The following is an 18,746-nucleotide window of genomic DNA, read 5'->3' on the forward strand; positions in this document are numbered from 1 at the left end:
CACTAGTGACAAGGTCCCGGGGAAGGAATGCTGAACTTATCCATGTCATCTGTTATCGGCACAGGCAAGCCTTCCTTATAAGGGCAAAAGAACACCCCAGTCCAGAGGCCCCACCTTTGGTAAACAGGTGCTGCAGAGCTGGTGAATATATCAGCAGTTGGTTTGAGAGCGGCCCCTCCCCTACAGGCTCTCCGTACAGTGAGAGTGCCTCTAAGGAATGTAAGAGGGGCCAGGCCTGCTCTTGCCCAGGATTTGGGATTCTGCTTTTGACCTCCAACATAGAGTGGGAAAAGGCTGATGCACACTGGTGTCCAGAGGATGGAGCTCGAGTTTTTGGCTTTTTTTGGGGGGGGGGGGGAGGGGGGCTGTGGAGCAGGAGAACATACTGTTCCTGGGTAGCATAGCTCAAGGAAAGCAAATGGGAAAGGGGTTGGGGTACAAATCTGTTCTTGGTGACAATGTTCTTACACCAGTGCTTTACCTCTGCAGGCAGACACACTCAGACCAGGGGAAGTAAGTGTGGGAGATACAAACACATGCAACCAGTGACAGGTCAGAGCTACAGGATCTGCACCCGGATTTGTCCTTTCTGCTGCTCAGTATCTGAGTGGAGTGGGTTTTTTCCCTACACGAGTGCTCTATGCTCCTACATTGTTTTAATGCTATTTCTAAGCAAATCTCTGTCCATGTGTGTCATGTTAACCTGTGGGTTTCTGTTTATTAACTAGGGACAGGAGGTATGATCTGTTGCGCTTTGAAAATAGACCCAGTTTAAGAGACAGGGGACATGTGTTGCCCTGGCACGCTTGCATATGCACTGTCTTTAGGATGCAGTCATTTCTTCCTCCACCTGAGCTTCTGATGATTTCTCAACAAGATAACACAGCCTCCTCCCACAGAACTCTGTGAGGCAGATACTCACTGCTTCCAGGCTCTAAATAAGTCATGGATGGAGCTGTCACTCAGGAGCTCCAAGGCCTACCAGCTGCCTATTTGATGGGAGTCAACCTCTAGGTTCAAATACGATCAGGTACTCCTGAGACCTCGTCTAGAAAATATTACAATCCTCTTTTCTTTATTTTCTCCTTTTTAAAAAAATAACTTATTTTTTTATTTAATGTACATTGGTGCTTTGTTTGCATGTACGTCTGTGTGAGAGTGTCAGATCTTGACGTTACAGATAGTTGTGAGCTGCCATGTGAGTGCTGGGACTTGAACCCGGGTCTTTTGGAAGAGCAGTCAGTGCTCTTAATCACTGAGCCATCTCTCCAGCCCTTATTTTCTCCTTTTTAAAGCAAGATAATTTCCTGTTGGTAGTATCAGTATGCGTGACTTTTACCTGAAAGAGGGGAGTTCCCCGAGTAAATGTGTAGGAAAGAAGTAGCGTCTTCAAACAAGTACATGGTAGGATATAATTCCCCACTCGGGATGCTGGGATCACACGGCCAAACAGCAGACAGACCCTGCCCTCCTCCAGCCTAAGCCAGCAGCCACTGCCTGCCTGGAGCTCGCCAAGCCTCTCCTGACGCTCCTTCTCCTCTGATGATGTAATGAGCCTTCCTTTGAGAAAGCGCAAAACTATAATCTGTAGATATACAAATCTCCAGCTCCCCCTCCTCCAGAAGGCTCCCCAGATTATGCCAGCTGTGACAAAGGCTCCTTCCCTCTTGGAAAGCCTACAGAGGCAGCAGAAACAGCCACCCCTCTGGCACCTATCACAGTCTTAGGTTATTACTTACCTCCTCTTGTGTACCAGTTTTGTCTACTTAGTTAAAATAAGGGAAGTGCACTACTTACAAGATTCAAGAAATGTAAAGCGTGGACTCTATTCTCAGCTTTTGACACTGCTGTGTAGCCATGAGCTTACCTGACAGTTCTTAGAATGGTATTTTAAGCTGCTTGAGGACACTTACGTCACTTTCTCCACTTTATCTCCCACCCCAGGAGCTAAGCAATTACTCAAAACCACGTGGCTCTTTCAGAAGCCTCCACAGGGACTGAGGCAATAGTTCTGTGGTGGACGAGCCCCATGAGGCAAATGTACCTTGTGTTACAAGCAGGCCCACACTTCAGCCCTTCATATTTAGAAGATGACAGAACCCCCAAGGTGTCAGAAGTTCCTTTCAAAACTCACTATCTACACTAATCATGTCAAGTATAGATTATAAAAATAAGTCACTGGCATACTGGAGGTTGGAAAGCCGGCCTTCTGGTTCTTGTTGCCTCTTTCACGTGCCCAGCACAAACAGGAAAGTACAGAAAGCTAAGGACAAAGAAGGGGCAGGCACTTCTCACAGGAATCCATTGGCAAAGCAGGCCCAGGACCTGAAATTCTAGAAAGCTCACCTAATCCTCTCTGTCTACCACCAGAGAGCCAACCACCTAAAGCAGAGAGAAGGCTGATAATCTTTGTGTGTCCCTTTATGCTGAACTTGACCCAGCGTAGACTACCGCCCTGGCAGTTTCCATCTCATCCTCCAGGGCATGCTGGCCTAGCTGAGAACACGGGTCCCTAACAGATCAGAAACTCCTCTGATCAGTTTTCTGGGTTGACCTGACCTTGCCTATATTGTTATTAGGACGTCCTGAGGGGATTTATTATCTTTTTAACATTACCATCTACTCAGAAAAACATGATTTAAAACCATGATGACACCTTTTCTATTTACCCATCTCTTCACTGACAGGGTCTCAAGTAGCCCAGGCTAGCCTCGAGCTCACATGATGATGTAGAAGATCAGAAGATGCTCCTGGTGTCGCCTCTAAGTGCTGAGATTACAGGCACGATCAGCCATTTCCGGTTTCTGTGATCCTGAGGGTCCCACCTGTGGCTCTGGGCATGCCAGGAAAGCACCGACCTCCACCCAGCCTCTCATTATACCTTTATTTAAACCATCTTATAAAAGCTCCAGGGAAGGATGCACAGGAACTGGAACTTGTTTAAACTAGTAAGGCAGATAAATGACCCTAGCCCATGAAAACAGTAAGAGGTTCCCCCAAAACCTAAAACTAGAACCACCATGTGGTACAGAAATCCCATGTCTGGGAAATAAAGCCAAATCTCAAAAGTGACATCTGGACATCCCGCTTACGGCAACAGCATTTGATAAAGCAGTCAAAAAAAAAAAAAATGGGAGCAAACCTAATACTAATCAATAGAAAAACAGATAAGGAAAATGCAAGCTGAGGAGACAGTTCAGTTGCTAAATATGGGGACCGCAGTTCCATCCTCAAAGCTCACATTAAAAAAAAATAAAGTATGATGTGCACTTACAACTCTAGCACTGGGGAGATGGACATAAGCAGATCTCTACCAGCCTAGTCACCAAGTTCCAGGCCAGGGAGAAGGAGGCCTTGCCTCAAAAAAGAATAAAAGCCAGGGTTGATCTCTGTCCCCCACACACATGTGCACTCACACCCATACCCACATGTGTACCCACAAACATTAACCCTCAGACCACAACAAAAAGAAAAGCATGAACTACACAACACGCACCAGAATACTATTCTGCTTTAAAAATCAAATCATGTCACAAGCTACTGCACGAGTGAACCTTGAAGGTACTATGCTAAATGCAAAAAGCCAGTCAAAACTAGAGGAGCAGGCTCGCGCTCATCCAAGGGTGCGGTGCCGTCGTTCAGGTCTTTGGTTGCACAAAGTCAGGCACAGTGATGGCACACTGCAAACGGGGACACGGCTCATCGAGGTGAACGGACGTCCCCCGGAGATGATCGAGCCACACACGCTGCAGTACAAGTTACTTGAGCCTGTTCTGCTTCGGTGCAAGCAGTAGTTTGCTGGCGTGGATATCCAGGTCCGTGTGAAGGGTGGTAGCTGTGTGGCCCAAATTTATGCCATTTGATAGCCCATCTCCAAAGCCCTGGTGGCCTATTGCTAAAAATATATGGGTGAGCCTCTCAGAGGGAGATCAAAGACACCCTCATCCAGTATATGATCAGACCCTGCTCACAGCGGACCCCGTGTGACTGTGAACCCAAAGAGTTGGAGATTCTCAAAACCAGAAATCTTACCAATAAGCCTGTCTCAAGAGTCAGGGGTTACCTCTGTAAACAACATCCTAGGACTTTAATGTTAAGAATAACAAACAGTAGGCACGGTACCTCACTCCTTTAACTCCAGCACTCGGGAGGCAGAGGCAGGCGTATCTCTGTGAGTTCGAGGCCAGCCTGGTCTACAAAGTGAGTCTAGGACAGGGCTACACAGAGAAACACTGTCTTGGAAAAACAAAACAAAAACCAAAAAGAACAAACAAACAACTAGAAAAATACCGTTCCACTTACAGTAGTGCAACTCATGGGGACATGAGGATGGCAGGTGCCTGGGCTGGGAGAGGGGCCCTGGAGTGACTAACTCGTTGTCTCTCAGTTTTCTAAGATTAAAACGGTCCAGACATCTGCTACACGGCAGTGCGCATGCAGTTAGTAGTAATGAAAGGTGCACTTTTGGTTATTAGTTCTTAGTCATAATTAAAAATAAACTTTCGATAAAGCAGAGGGAAAGCACACTGGCAGTGGGTCTGGAGCACGTGCTCCTCACATGTGCTCTCAGAGCTGTCAGCCGATCCCTCCAAGTCCTGTGTTCCAAGCTTAAGAAATAAGAACTCTATTGGGAACCCTGCCAAATCTCATTTTTATAACAAAAGGCCTCATAAATTAGTCACTGACTCTAAATTGCCTCCAAGCCCCACTTGTGTGGAGTTCCTGCGACTCATCAGTCATAGCTAGTGTCGGGCCTAATGATGGCTACAGTGCCAGGCTACGTTAAATTGTCCTAATTCTTCACTCTCCAGTCAGTATCTTTAAGACACAAGGGAGACCAACTGATGACTTGAGGCCTAGTAGTAGCACATCATACTGAAGCAAACGTATCTTCATATAATATGGAGGTGTGTGCGCGTTATAATGTAATAGTGTAGGTGTGTGTGCATATACAGGAGTGCTCACATGCGTATGGGATTACCTTGGCAGATGTTAGATTCGTTTTCCCTTCTCTGAGGATTTATAACACTCTATCATCAACTTCTCTGAAAGACGAAGACTTGCCCACAGATTAAAACAAAAAACAAAAAAACGATATCCTGTCCAACTGGGTTCCTACACAGTTTGTGTTAGGGATAATTTTAGGGTATTAAAGGCTTATGAAACAACAGTCCAAGAGTCTTCATGATCAAAAAAAAAAAATCCTACTTAATAGTTGGCAAATGGCAAAAATCATTACACAGGAAAGAAGTCTATAATTTCAAGTGACCGTAATCAGTTACCCTAGTTATTGGTAAGAACATTCTGCAAGAGCCTGCACCTCTGACTCATCGAACCAAACATTAACCAGAAACATTCCCAATAAGACTCACGGATTGGTTCTTATTTCATCCCCCCCACCCCAAGGACAAAGGTTGCTACCGTTGTCTACCAACACGTAACCCACTTCTTAACAGTTACATAGAAACCCCTGGGAAAGAGGCCCAAGTTTACCTTGGTAACAAAGCAACATCCGTTTGCTAGCTCCTTAGGATATCTCATGCCACTAGATCATGTGTGTTTTTTTTTTCAGTGCTGACATTGACCACCCAGGGCCTTGAACATACTAGGTACACACACTGCCCCTCCACAGCTTATAATTCATACTGTCATATCTTTTAAATGCTTGGTATAGTAAATGTTTGCTTTTTATTTTTTTTAGTAACCTGTCACTTAGGATCCCCTCTCCCTGATAAACTGGTCTTGCTTCGTGTTTGTCAGCCAGAAATAAAGGGAAAAGATACTGGGAAGCACATTTCTCCGCTCACAAGTTTCTTCTACAGCTTGGGAAATGCTTAGCTTTCTCAAGAAAGCTTTGACAAGCTCAGCCACCTCAGCTGACGCAAATGAGATAGATACACAAGCTGTCTCACAGTCTTTCTCATAATCTCTGATACGAAGCAATCGTGAGGAGAGGTACAAGGTTTACCCTCAGGAATAAAGGCTCTTTGGAGATCTGTGAATATTAATACCAAGAAAGGCAGTTACAAGAGGGCTGGAAATGTAAGTCAATGCATCACAGGCTTTCAGTCTGCCTCTGATTTATATGGCTGGCTGGGGCAAATAAGAACCCAATGCAAGAAATCTCAATTGGATTATGTAAAATAAGGAATGACACCTCCTCTCAAAGACTGCTATTAATACTACAGCATTACTCTCCAATATCTCCAAGATGAAAGTGATCCACAAATTTAAGTGTGGTAAATGCTCCTCCTGGAAATATGTTCATATTGCTGTTTTATCATCCTCTGATACCAAGCTTCAGCTATCTCCTTAAAGAGGAATGCCCACAAAAGCTTAATTACCCACTGAAGGCCAGCAAGTTCCAGCAAGAGGTAGCCTGTTTGACTAGAATTTTTCTACACTGAGTAAGTCCTCTGTCCTCTGTCCCTCTCCCTCCAACCTCAGCATGCAAACACAAACAACAGAGAGGTCCAGTCAGGGAAGGCCAAATGTGGAGGCCACACAGAGAGGTCCAGTCAGGGAAGGCCAAACATGGAGGCTGCACAGAGAGGTCCATTCAGGGAAGAGCAAACATGGAGGCTGAACAGAGAGGTCCAGTAAGGGAGGGCCAAACGTGGAGGCTGCACAGAGAGGTCCAGTCAGGGAAGAGCAAACATGGAGGCTGCACAGAGAGGTCCAGTCAGGGAAGGCCAAACATGGAGGCCATACAGAGATGTCCAGTTAGGGGAGGCCAAACATGGAGGCCACACTGATTTTGTTTTTTCATTAGGAAAAAAAAAAAAAGCCACGGGGCTGATACAGAGCTTGATATATGTCCCTCTGTGGTTAAGTGGCTGTGCAAGTCCCTGGGCTCAATCTTCAGAGCCCCTAAAAAACAAAACGTTTTGAAATCCCAACCTGAAAAGTCTTCCTCCATGCTTCCTTCCAGAATCTGGAATGAGGACTGAGTCACAAAGGCCCTCTGAGTGCCACAGCAAACAAGGCCAAAAGTCACTATCGTGGCTTTAGGCCAGTCAGAACCCCTGGCCGAAAGCTTCTGCCTTTCCACAGTGACTTCTAACCCCTGCCATTGTGCATTAAGAGAGTAGTCTCAGAATGGTGTATGCCTCCCTGAGGGGGGAATACAGAGCTCTTCCTTCAAATGATGTATTTTCAGTGGGGTATGGTTGTGCACGCCTTTAATTCCAGTACTCGGAGGCAGAGGAAGGTAGATCTCCGAGTTTCAGGAAAGCCAGGGCTACACAGAGAAACCCTGCCTCGAAAACAAAACAAAAGGGATTTATTTCCAGATGAAATGTGGTTTGTTAACACCTTATGCACATAGGTGTTGTGTGCGGGCACTAAGCTAGGCACCTTCCATGCACTGTGAGTTCTCAAAACGATCCCACAAGACAGACTGTACTCTTGTCCTGTGGACGTTTATCCCCTACCTCACGGCCAGCCATCAGCAAGCCAGTGATGCAAGGTAGAAGCAGGACTCTGAGGCCACTTTCCCTTAGCATCAGCCTAGAGATGTACAGTTCGGGATGCCTACCAAATGCCAGAAAGGCCTGGAAGCTTTGGCCAGAAGAGAATTTCCAAAGGGCACCTGGGCACCTGCACAGTCAGAGAATCTCTGAGCAGTGCTCCTAACCAGGTGCGCTTAGGTGCCTGTAAGCTCCCAGTCCCCTCCACAGCCCTTTAGACAGGTTCACAAGTCTGAACTCAGCCGTTGAAGACCTGCTGCTGAGTGAGGAGTGGAATGTCTCCAAATACTATCTTAGATTTGAAGGCGGGGTTTCCAAGGTCTGTTTCATGTCAGGGGAAGAAGGGCTCATCTCTAGACACTGTTGCATGCTGGCAGTTGGACCAAGCACTGCGGCTAATAAAATCTAAAAGGCACTGTCTCCTGTCTCAGGCATCACCCTGGGATAGACCCCACGAGCCCCGGGACCTCAGCAGCTGTTCTCCAGCTTACTCATCACGGGCTTCAGGCTCTCGGGAGGTGGGAACCTCAGGGAGGCTCTGTGTTATAAAGTAGGGCAGTTGCATGCCTTCTGCGGCTGACGTGACCAATGGCTTTCTATGTGACAACAAAAACTCTCCTGAGCTGAACCAGCCTTCTAGGATAAGGACTAAGCTCCTTGGCCTTTCTGTCCACCCTTTCTGCACGTGACTCCTGTACACCCCTCAGCCTGGAACTCCCCTCCCTCCGTATGCTGACACTGCCGTCCTCTGTGTGCACAGAGCTCTTCTCACCACACAGATCTTTTCCCTCACCGGCCTTCTTTCTATGCTAACCACAGTGCCTGTCACAAAGCAACACCCTGAGTGCTTTGCTCATTGAATCGCATTCCCTCATGAATGACGAAAGCTGTACCATTCTGATGCACAAAGCTTACAAATGAAGAGAGACCACTTAGCTGTACTTTGAAATGCACCTGTTAGAACAGGATATTCTAATGACAGTAATAAAATCTAATCACCTGATCAACACTAGCGTTTTAAAAAGTAGAACAGAGCCCAGCTGGTGGTGCACACTTGTATCCCGGCACTCAGAGAAGCAGAAGGTAGGTGGATCTCTGTGAGTTTGAGGCCATCCTGGTCTACAAAATGACTCCAGGACAGCCAAGGCTACACAGAAAAACCCTGTCTTAAAAAAAAATAAAGCCCCCCCAAGTAGAAAATATCATAGCAGTTAATGAAATACCAGTAAGTACATCCATAAAAATCCATTTATCTACCAATGAGATTACCAATATAAAGATACTTCTTCCTGGTAAAGTCAAAATTGTTTCTTTCAAAATGGTGAAACATTACAAACCAACAGTTACTCATCTTGAGTACTCTAAAATCCTTCATTTTGCTTATAAAACAAAACCCATCATTGTCCATTGTAAAATTTAGTTTGACTGAGCCAATTACATGGCTTCCTGAAGGTGGGGTGGGGGGTGTTAAAAAAAAACCCACCTACACATGGGAAATGCCTGATGGTTACATCTGATTACCTGCACAAAGAGAACTGCACACCTGTTAAGGCCATGGCTGGGTTTTAGGTTTCACCTTAGTATCAGGTCATCCTCAAGCCCCGCCTCCTCTGCCATCCTGTCTTTCTCAAGGCAGTCTTGAATACCTCTGCATTATTTACAAGCATCCATGCCAACACTGGCCTTCCCTTAGAGGTCTGGAGCCAGAATACAGCTGCATGAAAGGTGTGCTTAGGCGACTGGTAGAACCTGGAATCACACATGACTTAGTCCTCACAGAGCAACCAGTTCTGGGTATAAACTTGTGAGCTGACAGATAAAGAGCCTAGGTGATATGGTGTGGAAACTCATTTCTCCAAAATCAGTACCACACACAGTTCCAGGACCCGTGGAACTGTCACACACATGTTCCAGGCTAGAGAGCAAAAGCAAAACCTGAGCACAGGGCAAATCTGGGTAAATGACACCGTGTTATTACTGTGGGCTTGGACAGCTACTAGGCTTTGTTTGCACAGCAGCTAAAACAACAGCACAACAGCACTCTGCTGACTGTCCTCTAGAGCAGCTTGTAGCCAACGGCCTTTGTCTATGTAGCAAAAGGAGACATTCTAGGGATCCAACTGTAACACTGCACCCTGTCAGGCTTGGCCACCATAGCCACCAAATGTCTTTGTCACAGTGGAGAATTCCAAGAGGAAAAAGTGGCTACATTGTCAGGATGAACCATTAAATTCTTAAACTCAAGGCAGACAGGGGAGGTGTGCACACCTTTAATCCCAGCACTTGGAAGGCAGTGGCAAGCCAAGCTCTGAGTTTCAGGGCTACAGTGAGATGCTATCACAGGAAAAATAAACCAACCAATTCTCAAACTCCAAGTGCTCACTTCTAAGAAGCTAATAAAAGTAAAGTGCAGGCAGAAAAGATACGTAAAGTGCATGTTCTCCCTCGGTGAGGCCTCCATGAAGCATTTTCTTCCAGGAAATGTGGAAGGTAAAGAGGCAACGATGGGAAAGCTGCAAAAAGATGGGAGCCTTAAGGAAAAATGGTCAGAGGACTCATCAGTTTTAATATTTGTGACCCTAAGGGGCAAAAGCCAAATACTTTTAACGGAAAAAGAGGCGGAGGCCAACATGACAGCCTATCTGATATTCAGTGTAACGGGCCACATGTGCTTACAAACAAATGCTTCCAAGTGCATCTAACGACCTCACAGCAGATAGAATTTAACTGATCTAAGACAATTATTCTTTGATGGGAGAAAGGTTAAACTCTAGGGCACTGTCATCCAAGTGACCTTGCTTCTGTTCTTTTTCTAAAGGCCAGGTTATTTGCCTTGGTCCAGGTTGCCCAGGCAGTGAAACACTGATGGAGGCATACAGTTCTCAGTGCTAGAAGTGATGGTCCCAACAAAGCAGGCTCTTGGTGAAGGCCTTCTCCCTGGTTTACAAATATCTTGTATTTTCACAGAAAAGATAAAAAAAAAAAAGCCATTTTTTTTTTCTGAGCTGGAGTGATGGCTCAGAGGTTAAGAGCACTGACTGCTCTTCCACAGGTCCTGAGTTCAATTCCCAGCAACCACATGTGGCTCACAACCATCTATAATGGGATCTGGTGCCCTCTTCTGGCCTGCAGGTGTATACACAGGAAGAGCACTGTATATATATTAAATAAAGAAATAAATCTTTTTTAAAAGCCATTTATCAGGGACACTAGTCCCAGCCTTGAGGCTCTTCCCTCGTAATTTAATTGCCTCCCAGTTCCACCTTTTAACACTATCATACTGAGAACCAGTTTCACCTAAGAATATGAGGCAGGATACAGATATTCAATATGTATTCTTTTAAATTATGTACATTGAAAATTCTCAACAGATTGCATCAAACTTGGCTTTTGTTTATTTGTTTGGGGGGGGGGGGAGGTTGGTCTTTTTAAAGACAGGGTCTCATTATGTAGTCCGAACTAGCCTCAAACTCACTATGAAGACCAGACTGGCCTCAAACCTGTTGAGTCCTCCTGCCTCAGCCTCCAAATTCTGAGGATTGCAGGTATACACAGCTACGCCGGGCTCACACAGAACTTTGAAAAGAATTCTCTTCACTGATTGGAGTGGGAAAGGGTGTGAGGGAACCTGAGAAAACACTCGTTGTCTGCTTCTGAATGCTCAAGTTTTCTCAGTGCATACATTCATAATGTACAATGTACACTGTAGTTATTGTAGAATACATTTTAATGTCAAATTCTCAGACACATGGGACTAACTCTTCAATTGGTATCACAAAAGTTAGGGGGCAGTTTTCCCAAGTGACGTAAGAGTTAGCTCTGACCAGGAATCAGTTACCTAGTTTGCCAACTGCTCAACAACTAACTGCGTTTGGACTTCTGTGAGGTGCTAATGGAATGATAAAAGAAATACTATCCACTGCCACTGTCTCCAAGAACGGACTCATCGGTTAGAGGGAATCTGGAGAGAACTACTTGAGCACATTCCTGAAACTAGTAATGGGCAGGGTACACACTACAGATTAACACAGCCCAAGGAGGTTTAATCAAAGAGAAAAATTCAGAGTGAGCCACACAGGAAAACAGCTCCGGCTCAGGGCACTGGGGCCGAGGCTGGAGCAGTAGGGTTTCCTAAAGACTCACAGGGTGATCCGACATGTCGTGCAGGGAGGGGCTGAGACCTGACAAAGTCCAACATCTCCTAGACTCCAGTCCCTCTCTTAACAGAACAGCTTCACATACGTACGCGAGAAATCTAGGGCGTCTGTGGGGAATTAAGCCTGGATGGCAAAGCGCTTACCAGATTCACCCAATGGTATGTATCAGCACCTGACTATGTCACTATTTTAGGCTTCAGAGAATTCACAGGCTTTTAGCAAAAATATCAAACTTAAGGGCTTAGCAAATTCCCTTGGACAGTAACTAATGAGAAAGAAATAGACGCTTTTTCCAGTTCGAGGATGAGTGAGTTCTCTGAACTGAGGTTCTCAGAGGAACGCCACCTTCATATAATATTGCCGCTCTGTTCCTTTCATTTCTTTTCTTTTTTTCAGACACATTTTCTTTGCAGCCTTGGTAACCTGGCATTTACTATGAAGCCCATGCTTGCCTTATCGCTGCTATACCTGATGCCCATTGTCCACTTTACTTATCTATTTACTTTTAGTTTCCTCAAGACAGGCTGTCCTAGAACTCACCATGTAGATCAGGCTGGTCTCAAACACACAAGAGATCTGCCTGCCTCTGCCTCCCAAGTACTGGGATTAAGGATACGCGCCACTGTGCCTGGCCCCACTGTTCATTAAATATGTGGTCTACATTCACAAAATAGGTTTTGTTGTTGTTGCTGCTTTGTTAAATAACCCACAGATTTTCCATCACAACTCTGAAAAAAATAAAACTGCAGTGATGCTCTATGCTTAGCTCCTATGGCCCAAAGAAGCAAGGAAAAGACTGTATTTTTAATCACCCTGTGAAGCCACAAATTAGTAAGTTAGGTTGGAACTAACATTTCGATAGAGGCATATTTTTTGTGTGTTGCTTTTTTGCTTTTTTGTTTTTTGAAACCGGGTTTTTCTGTGTAGCCTTGGCTGACCTGGACTCGAACTCACAGAGATACACCTGCCTCTGCCTGGGATTAAAGGCATGCACCACCACCGCCCAGCGATAGAGGCGTATTTTAAGGAGTTGAATGTGTAATGTTTGTTTCTCTTCAGGAATTTTAAAGAGAGGTACCCATTTCTGTTTCCTTTCTCTTAAGGGGAGACAGTTAATGGTAAGCATACCCTTGCCATCTTCTAAAATGTCATCGTCTCTGAGTTCAGGGCAGCCATGTATCTAACACTGTGGTCTGCTGCCTAGTGCTATTTACGGTCACCTCCCTGAGAAGCACCACCTCTTGCGGAGAACATCTCCACATGGCTCTGTGTTCTTACGTCTCTATATTCCACATCATACGTCAGTGGTGCTTGACAAAGGCCTCCCTCCCCAACAGCACCAGTGCTTAGCTAGAATCTGAAAAGTGGCGAAAGGGAAGAGATGAGCAACCAAGCTCAGCAGATGGCAGCCAGGTTTCCTGCAATCTGGAAGAACTCGGGCAGGGGCAGAGACAAGCCACTCACAGAAGGAGGCTAAAAGGCAAGATTTAGGGAGAGTAAGCCTTAGTTTAGTAAACCTTGGTCTCTCTTGTTCGGGTGCCAATTTGCACCTTGTTTCATTCTAAATTGTTTATCTAGTTCTTTCCTTGATCATGCAGAGCATCCTAATCTCTTAGAAAGTTAACTAATCCAAGAGACCATTTTTTTCCACACTAACAAATCATCTGCCTTAGCCATACCAACCACACCTCCAGTCAGACAGCTGGGTAGTAGGGCCACAATTTCTGGGAATCCTTTGTCTTCCCCCTCCTCCTCTTCTTCCTCCTCCTCTTCTTCTCCTTCTTCCTCTTTTTCCTTCTCCCTTTTGGTCTCTCAGGGTTTCTCTGTGTAGCCCTGGCTGTCTTAGAGCCTGTAGACCAGGCTGGCCTCAAGATCCGCCTGCTCTGTCTCCTGAATGCTGGGATTAAAGGCATGCACCACCAGTACCTGGCTTTATTTAAGGGTTGACACACATGCTATGGCATGGTGTGGAGGTCAAAGGAGAACTGTGTGACTCAGTCTCTTTACATGCACTGTGTGGGTCCCAGGGATCAAACATTGGCTGGCAGGGCTGGCAGCGAGTGTATTTCACTAGTCTTAAGCTGCCTCTTTTAAAGGCAATCATTTGGAAGTCTCCAGCTGGTCATGGCCCGGTATAAAAAGCTATCTGGGCCAAAGAGAACTTTGATACCACACCCAACTTTACAGGAATTTGTACTCAAAGAAACTATGCTATTAAGTTAATTTTTAAAAGTTAGACAAGAAGTAAAGTTGAATCTACACTGCATGCAAGCCAGGCATGAGCCAAATTATAAAGGAGCAGTTACTAAGTGCAGTGCTCCAATGAACGATGAAGAACGGAGATCTGTCTTATAGCAGATAAGCACATGGCTTTGCTGAATCTGATTTGCATGAAACCAACCTCCCCTCTTCTTCTCCCCATCTCCTTGCATCCACCTCTTCCTCTATACAAACCTTGGCTGGCCTGGAAGCTGCAATGTAGACCAGGCTAGCTTCAAACTCACAGAGATCTGCCAGCCTCGGTTTCCTGAGTGCCAAGATTAGAACCATGGCCACCACACCTGGCCTTTTCAAGAAGTCTCCCTACCCTCCCTTAATTCTACCAACACCACCTCCTCCCTCCTCCTCCTCCTCCTCCTTTCTTCTTCTTTTTCCTCACTTCCTTCCTTCATTTATTTTTTTTGATGTCAGGGATAAAACCCAGGGCCTTGTCCATGTTGGGCAACTGTGCTCTCTACTAGTAAAGCCCAGACCACATCTGACTACTTCAGTGTATACCATTTCAAATTCTTTCTGCACTGTTTATAAGAGTTGATAAAGATATTAATTCTAATTACTTTTTAACCAATATTCTCAAACTAAATATGTTGTACATTTTAAAAGACTCATCTCCTTACTTCCTCTAATCTATGTGGATTCCACAAATCCAAGACCACACATGCAATTTTAAAAAGAAAAATTTAGCTCTTGAGATTTTTGTTTGGTTGCTTCTTCTTTTAGTACTGAGATCTGAACATAGGGCTTTCCATATGCTAGGCAAGAATTCTCCCACTAAATTACACCTCCAGCCTCTCGGACATTTCTTAAGAGATTAAAGCTTTTTATGTTTTATTTCAAATAAAATGCTGGTCAAGGGCACTCAGGTTGTTCTGAGTCACCGTATGTTCCCAGGAGTAAGGGATGTGGGCATGCCACCATGGGATGCAGGAGATAACTTACACAAGACACTGACTCATTTCACACCCTGAAGAAAGGAACGCGCTTACAAGAGCAGCATCACTTGACAGGGGGAAAGTACTATGCGCCATATTTTGATGACGTTCAAATTCAGACTAATTCTTACCAGGCTCTCATATGCAAAAAGAGGGTGTATAATCCAAAGACTTGGTAAAAAATCAGAAAACAGCAGTAATGATTTTTTTTGTACTAAAACACTGTAGGAGGAAATTTTACTTTTGAGTTTATGGCAACAGTCAATATTAAGTCTACTTGCTTACTTAATATATCTAAGTGTTGCTGGACATGCAGCTGACACCAGAAATCCCAGAACTTGGAGGTGTTGTGGCAGGACAGCTGCTGCCAGCACAGGCTGAACAGTAGCGATTCCTATTTTGCTTAGCTTTTGTGTCAAAAAAGCTAAGGAGTTACTGTTTTCCATTCTGCCAGGAGCTGCAGGTCTTGTGGACAGCAGAGTGTCCTTCTCTGTGCTTTTTGGTCAGCAGGGCGATGTGCCAACAGTGTGCCCTGCGTAAGCATTTACTCCTTCTCTGCCTCCAACTCCACGTATATGGTTTACAGATGACAACAGCCTCGACTGTGCCATTGTCATGGGATCGGCTACTTTTCTTTTTCTTTTTTTACTGTTGTTGAGACAAGGTCTCACTATGTTGCTCAGGCTGGCCTCAAAATGAACACCTTCCTGCCTCGACCTCCCAAGCGGTACCCTGCCTGGCTTTGACTGTTAGCACAGTAGATGCATCTGGAACAGTTCGGGGAGCACAGGAAGCACATTAATCACTTGCTATCATCAGTGCAACCCAGTTACCCTGGGACTAGACTCAGCATCCTTAGAAGGCTACGGCAGTGGCCAAGCCTAGGAGCAGTTAGGCTGTGGAATCTGGGTGTGTAGAAAGATGTCACACAGAGGGGCACAAACAAGAGCTGGTGGATAAAGAGCCTGCTGTGCAGGTGTAAGGACTCTGGTTTGGATCCGCATGACAAGCCAGGCAATGTGGAGGCCACCTAGAAGTCCCGTACTCCAGAGGCAGAGACGGGGGATCCTTGAAGCAAGCTGGCTACTTACAACAGCTAGAATTAGTGAAGCCTGGGTTTAGTGAGACCCCTTAATCAATAAAGCAAGAGTGACTTGTGACATCAATCTTGGATTTCCACACACTTGCGCAAATGTATGCATTCGCATGCACTTACATACATACAAAATCTGTATTTCACATATTCACGTGAAAAATAAATTCTATACATTTTGTAAGTAAAATATCATCCCAATGAGACAACATAGGCTAGCTTAGAACCAGAGCATGAAGCTTACGATCAGAAGTAACTCATTAGTTACCACCAGCAGAGTGGTCTCACGTCTCAAATGAAGAGTCATGAAAAAGAAGGTTAAAGTACCAACTGACCCAGCAGCATAGACCACAGTCATGATTTCTGTAAGGCAGTGATTCTCAACCTTCCTAATGCTGCGACCCTTTAATACAGACCCTCACGGTGTGGTGGCCCCAACAACAAAAATATTTTCGTTGGGATTTTACAACTGTAATTTTGCTACTGTTATGAATTATAAGGCAAATATCTGTGGTCTTAGGCGACCCCCTAGGAAAGGGTTCTTCAACCCCACAGCCTGAGAGCCACTGTCCTAGGCCAACCTGGTCATATTATTTAAGCCCACGAGACAATTCTGTGACCAATGATTTCTCTGTCACTTTAGGCACTTGTTAGTTAGACTCCCTTCTTCTTGAAAATAGCACTTGATTCATAATCAGACTCTACTATAAAGACAGCAGGAAAGCCAACTATTTTTTTTTTTTTTACCATCTATAGTAAATGTATCCACTCATATCGTGACTTTTAATCTATCACAGTTAATGACACCAAGGCAGAGAATCATTAACTTGCTTCCTCCAAGACAATTTCCTCTAAAGTCTCCACAGTACACACAGACAGCACCTGAAACGCACTCCACTTTGACTCTTGCTAGTACATATTTGGTACTGCTCAGCTCTTAAGGCAGTGGGTCCCTTTCCAGACATAATGTACAACTGACTAGGGCCACTGACACGTTCCACGTGTTCAGCAGCAGCCAGGGAACAAGTGGTCACACAGGAAGGACACATCCACACTAATGTGAGTGACCAGGGGCAAACTTCCTCGCCAACAGCAGTAAGCACGCCCTTCCCACAGGACACTGTGCTTTTCACATCTAAAGCCCTCGCACAATGCACTTACCGACCCTGCAGAGCTCAGGTGAGCTAACCTGCCACTGGTGCTAAGCACACAGCTGGGTTTGGATATTTCTCATGTAAAACATGGTATGTTTCAACATTCTGAATGAAACAAGCGTCACAAATAAAAGGTCCTTACACACTCTTAGCAGCTCTTTCTAAATTGCTATCAACATTACTGTGTTCTAAATTATTTTGACCATTAAGGTTGGCAGCTTTCCAAATGTAAATGCTTTATACAAAGGGCCCAGCTGGCTCTCATAGGATACGTTAAAGTAAGGGGGAGATCAACTTCAAATAAGACAGCCTTAAAGGAGAGATGGTTGGTTTTCAAGGGACTACACAGCATCCGGTGACAGGTAGGAGACTCACCTGCCAGAGCCTTGATACGGGACCGCTCGAAGAGCCGTGCGGAGCTGTTTTCGTTGTCCCAGTCATCCACATCCCAGCGGTTGTTGACATCGCTGTACTGCTGCTGGATCTCAATGTTGTCATAGTCTGTGGCTACTGTGGTCGTCATCTTGAATGGTCTCAGGTGCTCTTCCACATCAGTTCCTTCTTAAGAGTTCTAGGAGAGAGAAAAGGAAAAACACTCTTATACATACAAAGCACACAGTCTCCCCAGACCTGCTGGGACAGGAACTGCCTGTCCAGAGAGGCCCTCAGGAGGCAAGGCTGGTTCTGAGCTTCAGCTCTGCTTCATATCGCATGTGTGACCTTGGCCAAGTTACTCTTTAAAAAAAAAAAAAAAGTTTAAAGTGAAGGTTTATGTCTTATCACGTCTTTATCAATAACTACTTGGGTCTTCCTGAATGAACTCATTTAGTTTTATTGTCTATGCCAGAAACTATTGCCTTCTGGTTTCTCATTCATAATATATTATATAAGAAAACTAATATCGAGCCGGATGGATGTGGTGGCATACGCCTTTAACCCCAGCACTCAGGAGGCAGAGGGAAGCGGATTGCTGTGAGTTTGAGGCCAGTCTGGTCTACAAAGCAAGCCCAGGACAGCCAAGGCTACACAGAGAGAAACCCTGTCTCGAAACACCCCCCCCAAAAGAAAAGAAAACTAATATCTATGCATCTCATTTGCATAATACAACTAATATCTAAGATTAAGATGTAAGCATATGGCATCAAAAAGTATTCACGCATAGCACACTCAACTAGTACTGCAATTATTTACGCCACTAAAGTCTAGGGCTAATACCAAAGCTAGTACCCACTCCTCCACAGCCCACTGAGGGTCATAATGGGTTTTTTAAAGGAATATTTATGAAATAAATTCTGACCCACTAATGTCTTCACTTCATCACAGTATGCTTGGAGGGTTACGAGAGATCTTTTTTTAGCTTTAGATACAGCTTCCTCACTCAATAAAGCCATTATTCACTTGCTGAACCCAAATACGGTGAGGACTTAGCACAGGCTCAGCACTGCTCTACATTCCAGGCAGGGCAATGAACAACATAAGCGAAGCTTACACCTACACAGAGGAGGGAGAGAAAACTCCACAAGAAAAACCAGAGAGTTTAAGAAAAATAAAACATAGCCGGGCATGGAGGCACACGCCTTTGATCCCAAGCACCCTAGAGGCAGAGGCAGGAGGATCTCTGTGAGTTTGGGGTCAGCCAAGACTACAAAGTAAGTCCAGGA

General features: G+C 45.1%; 1 protein-coding gene across 2 annotated transcripts in view; it reads right to left on the bottom strand.

The window, feature by feature from the left end:
- SPTBN1 (spectrin beta, non-erythrocytic 1) overlaps positions 1-18,746 on the bottom strand; it is a 159,406-nt gene that overhangs the window by 99,057 nt on the left and 41,603 nt on the right. For both annotated transcript variants that reach the window (XM_084800103.1, XM_084800105.1), the window contains exon 2: positions 17,461-17,656. In XM_084800103.1, coding sequence (XP_084656229.1) covers positions 17,461-17,608 — 148 coding nt within the window. In that variant the 5' untranslated portion in view covers positions 17,609-17,656. The remainder of the gene's footprint in view (positions 1-17,460; positions 17,657-18,746) is intronic.

The sequence above is a fragment of the Acomys minous genome, assembly GCF_964271855.1.
Source record: "Acomys minous genome assembly, chromosome: 10".
Lineage (NCBI taxonomy): Eukaryota > Metazoa > Chordata > Mammalia > Rodentia > Muridae > Acomys > Acomys minous.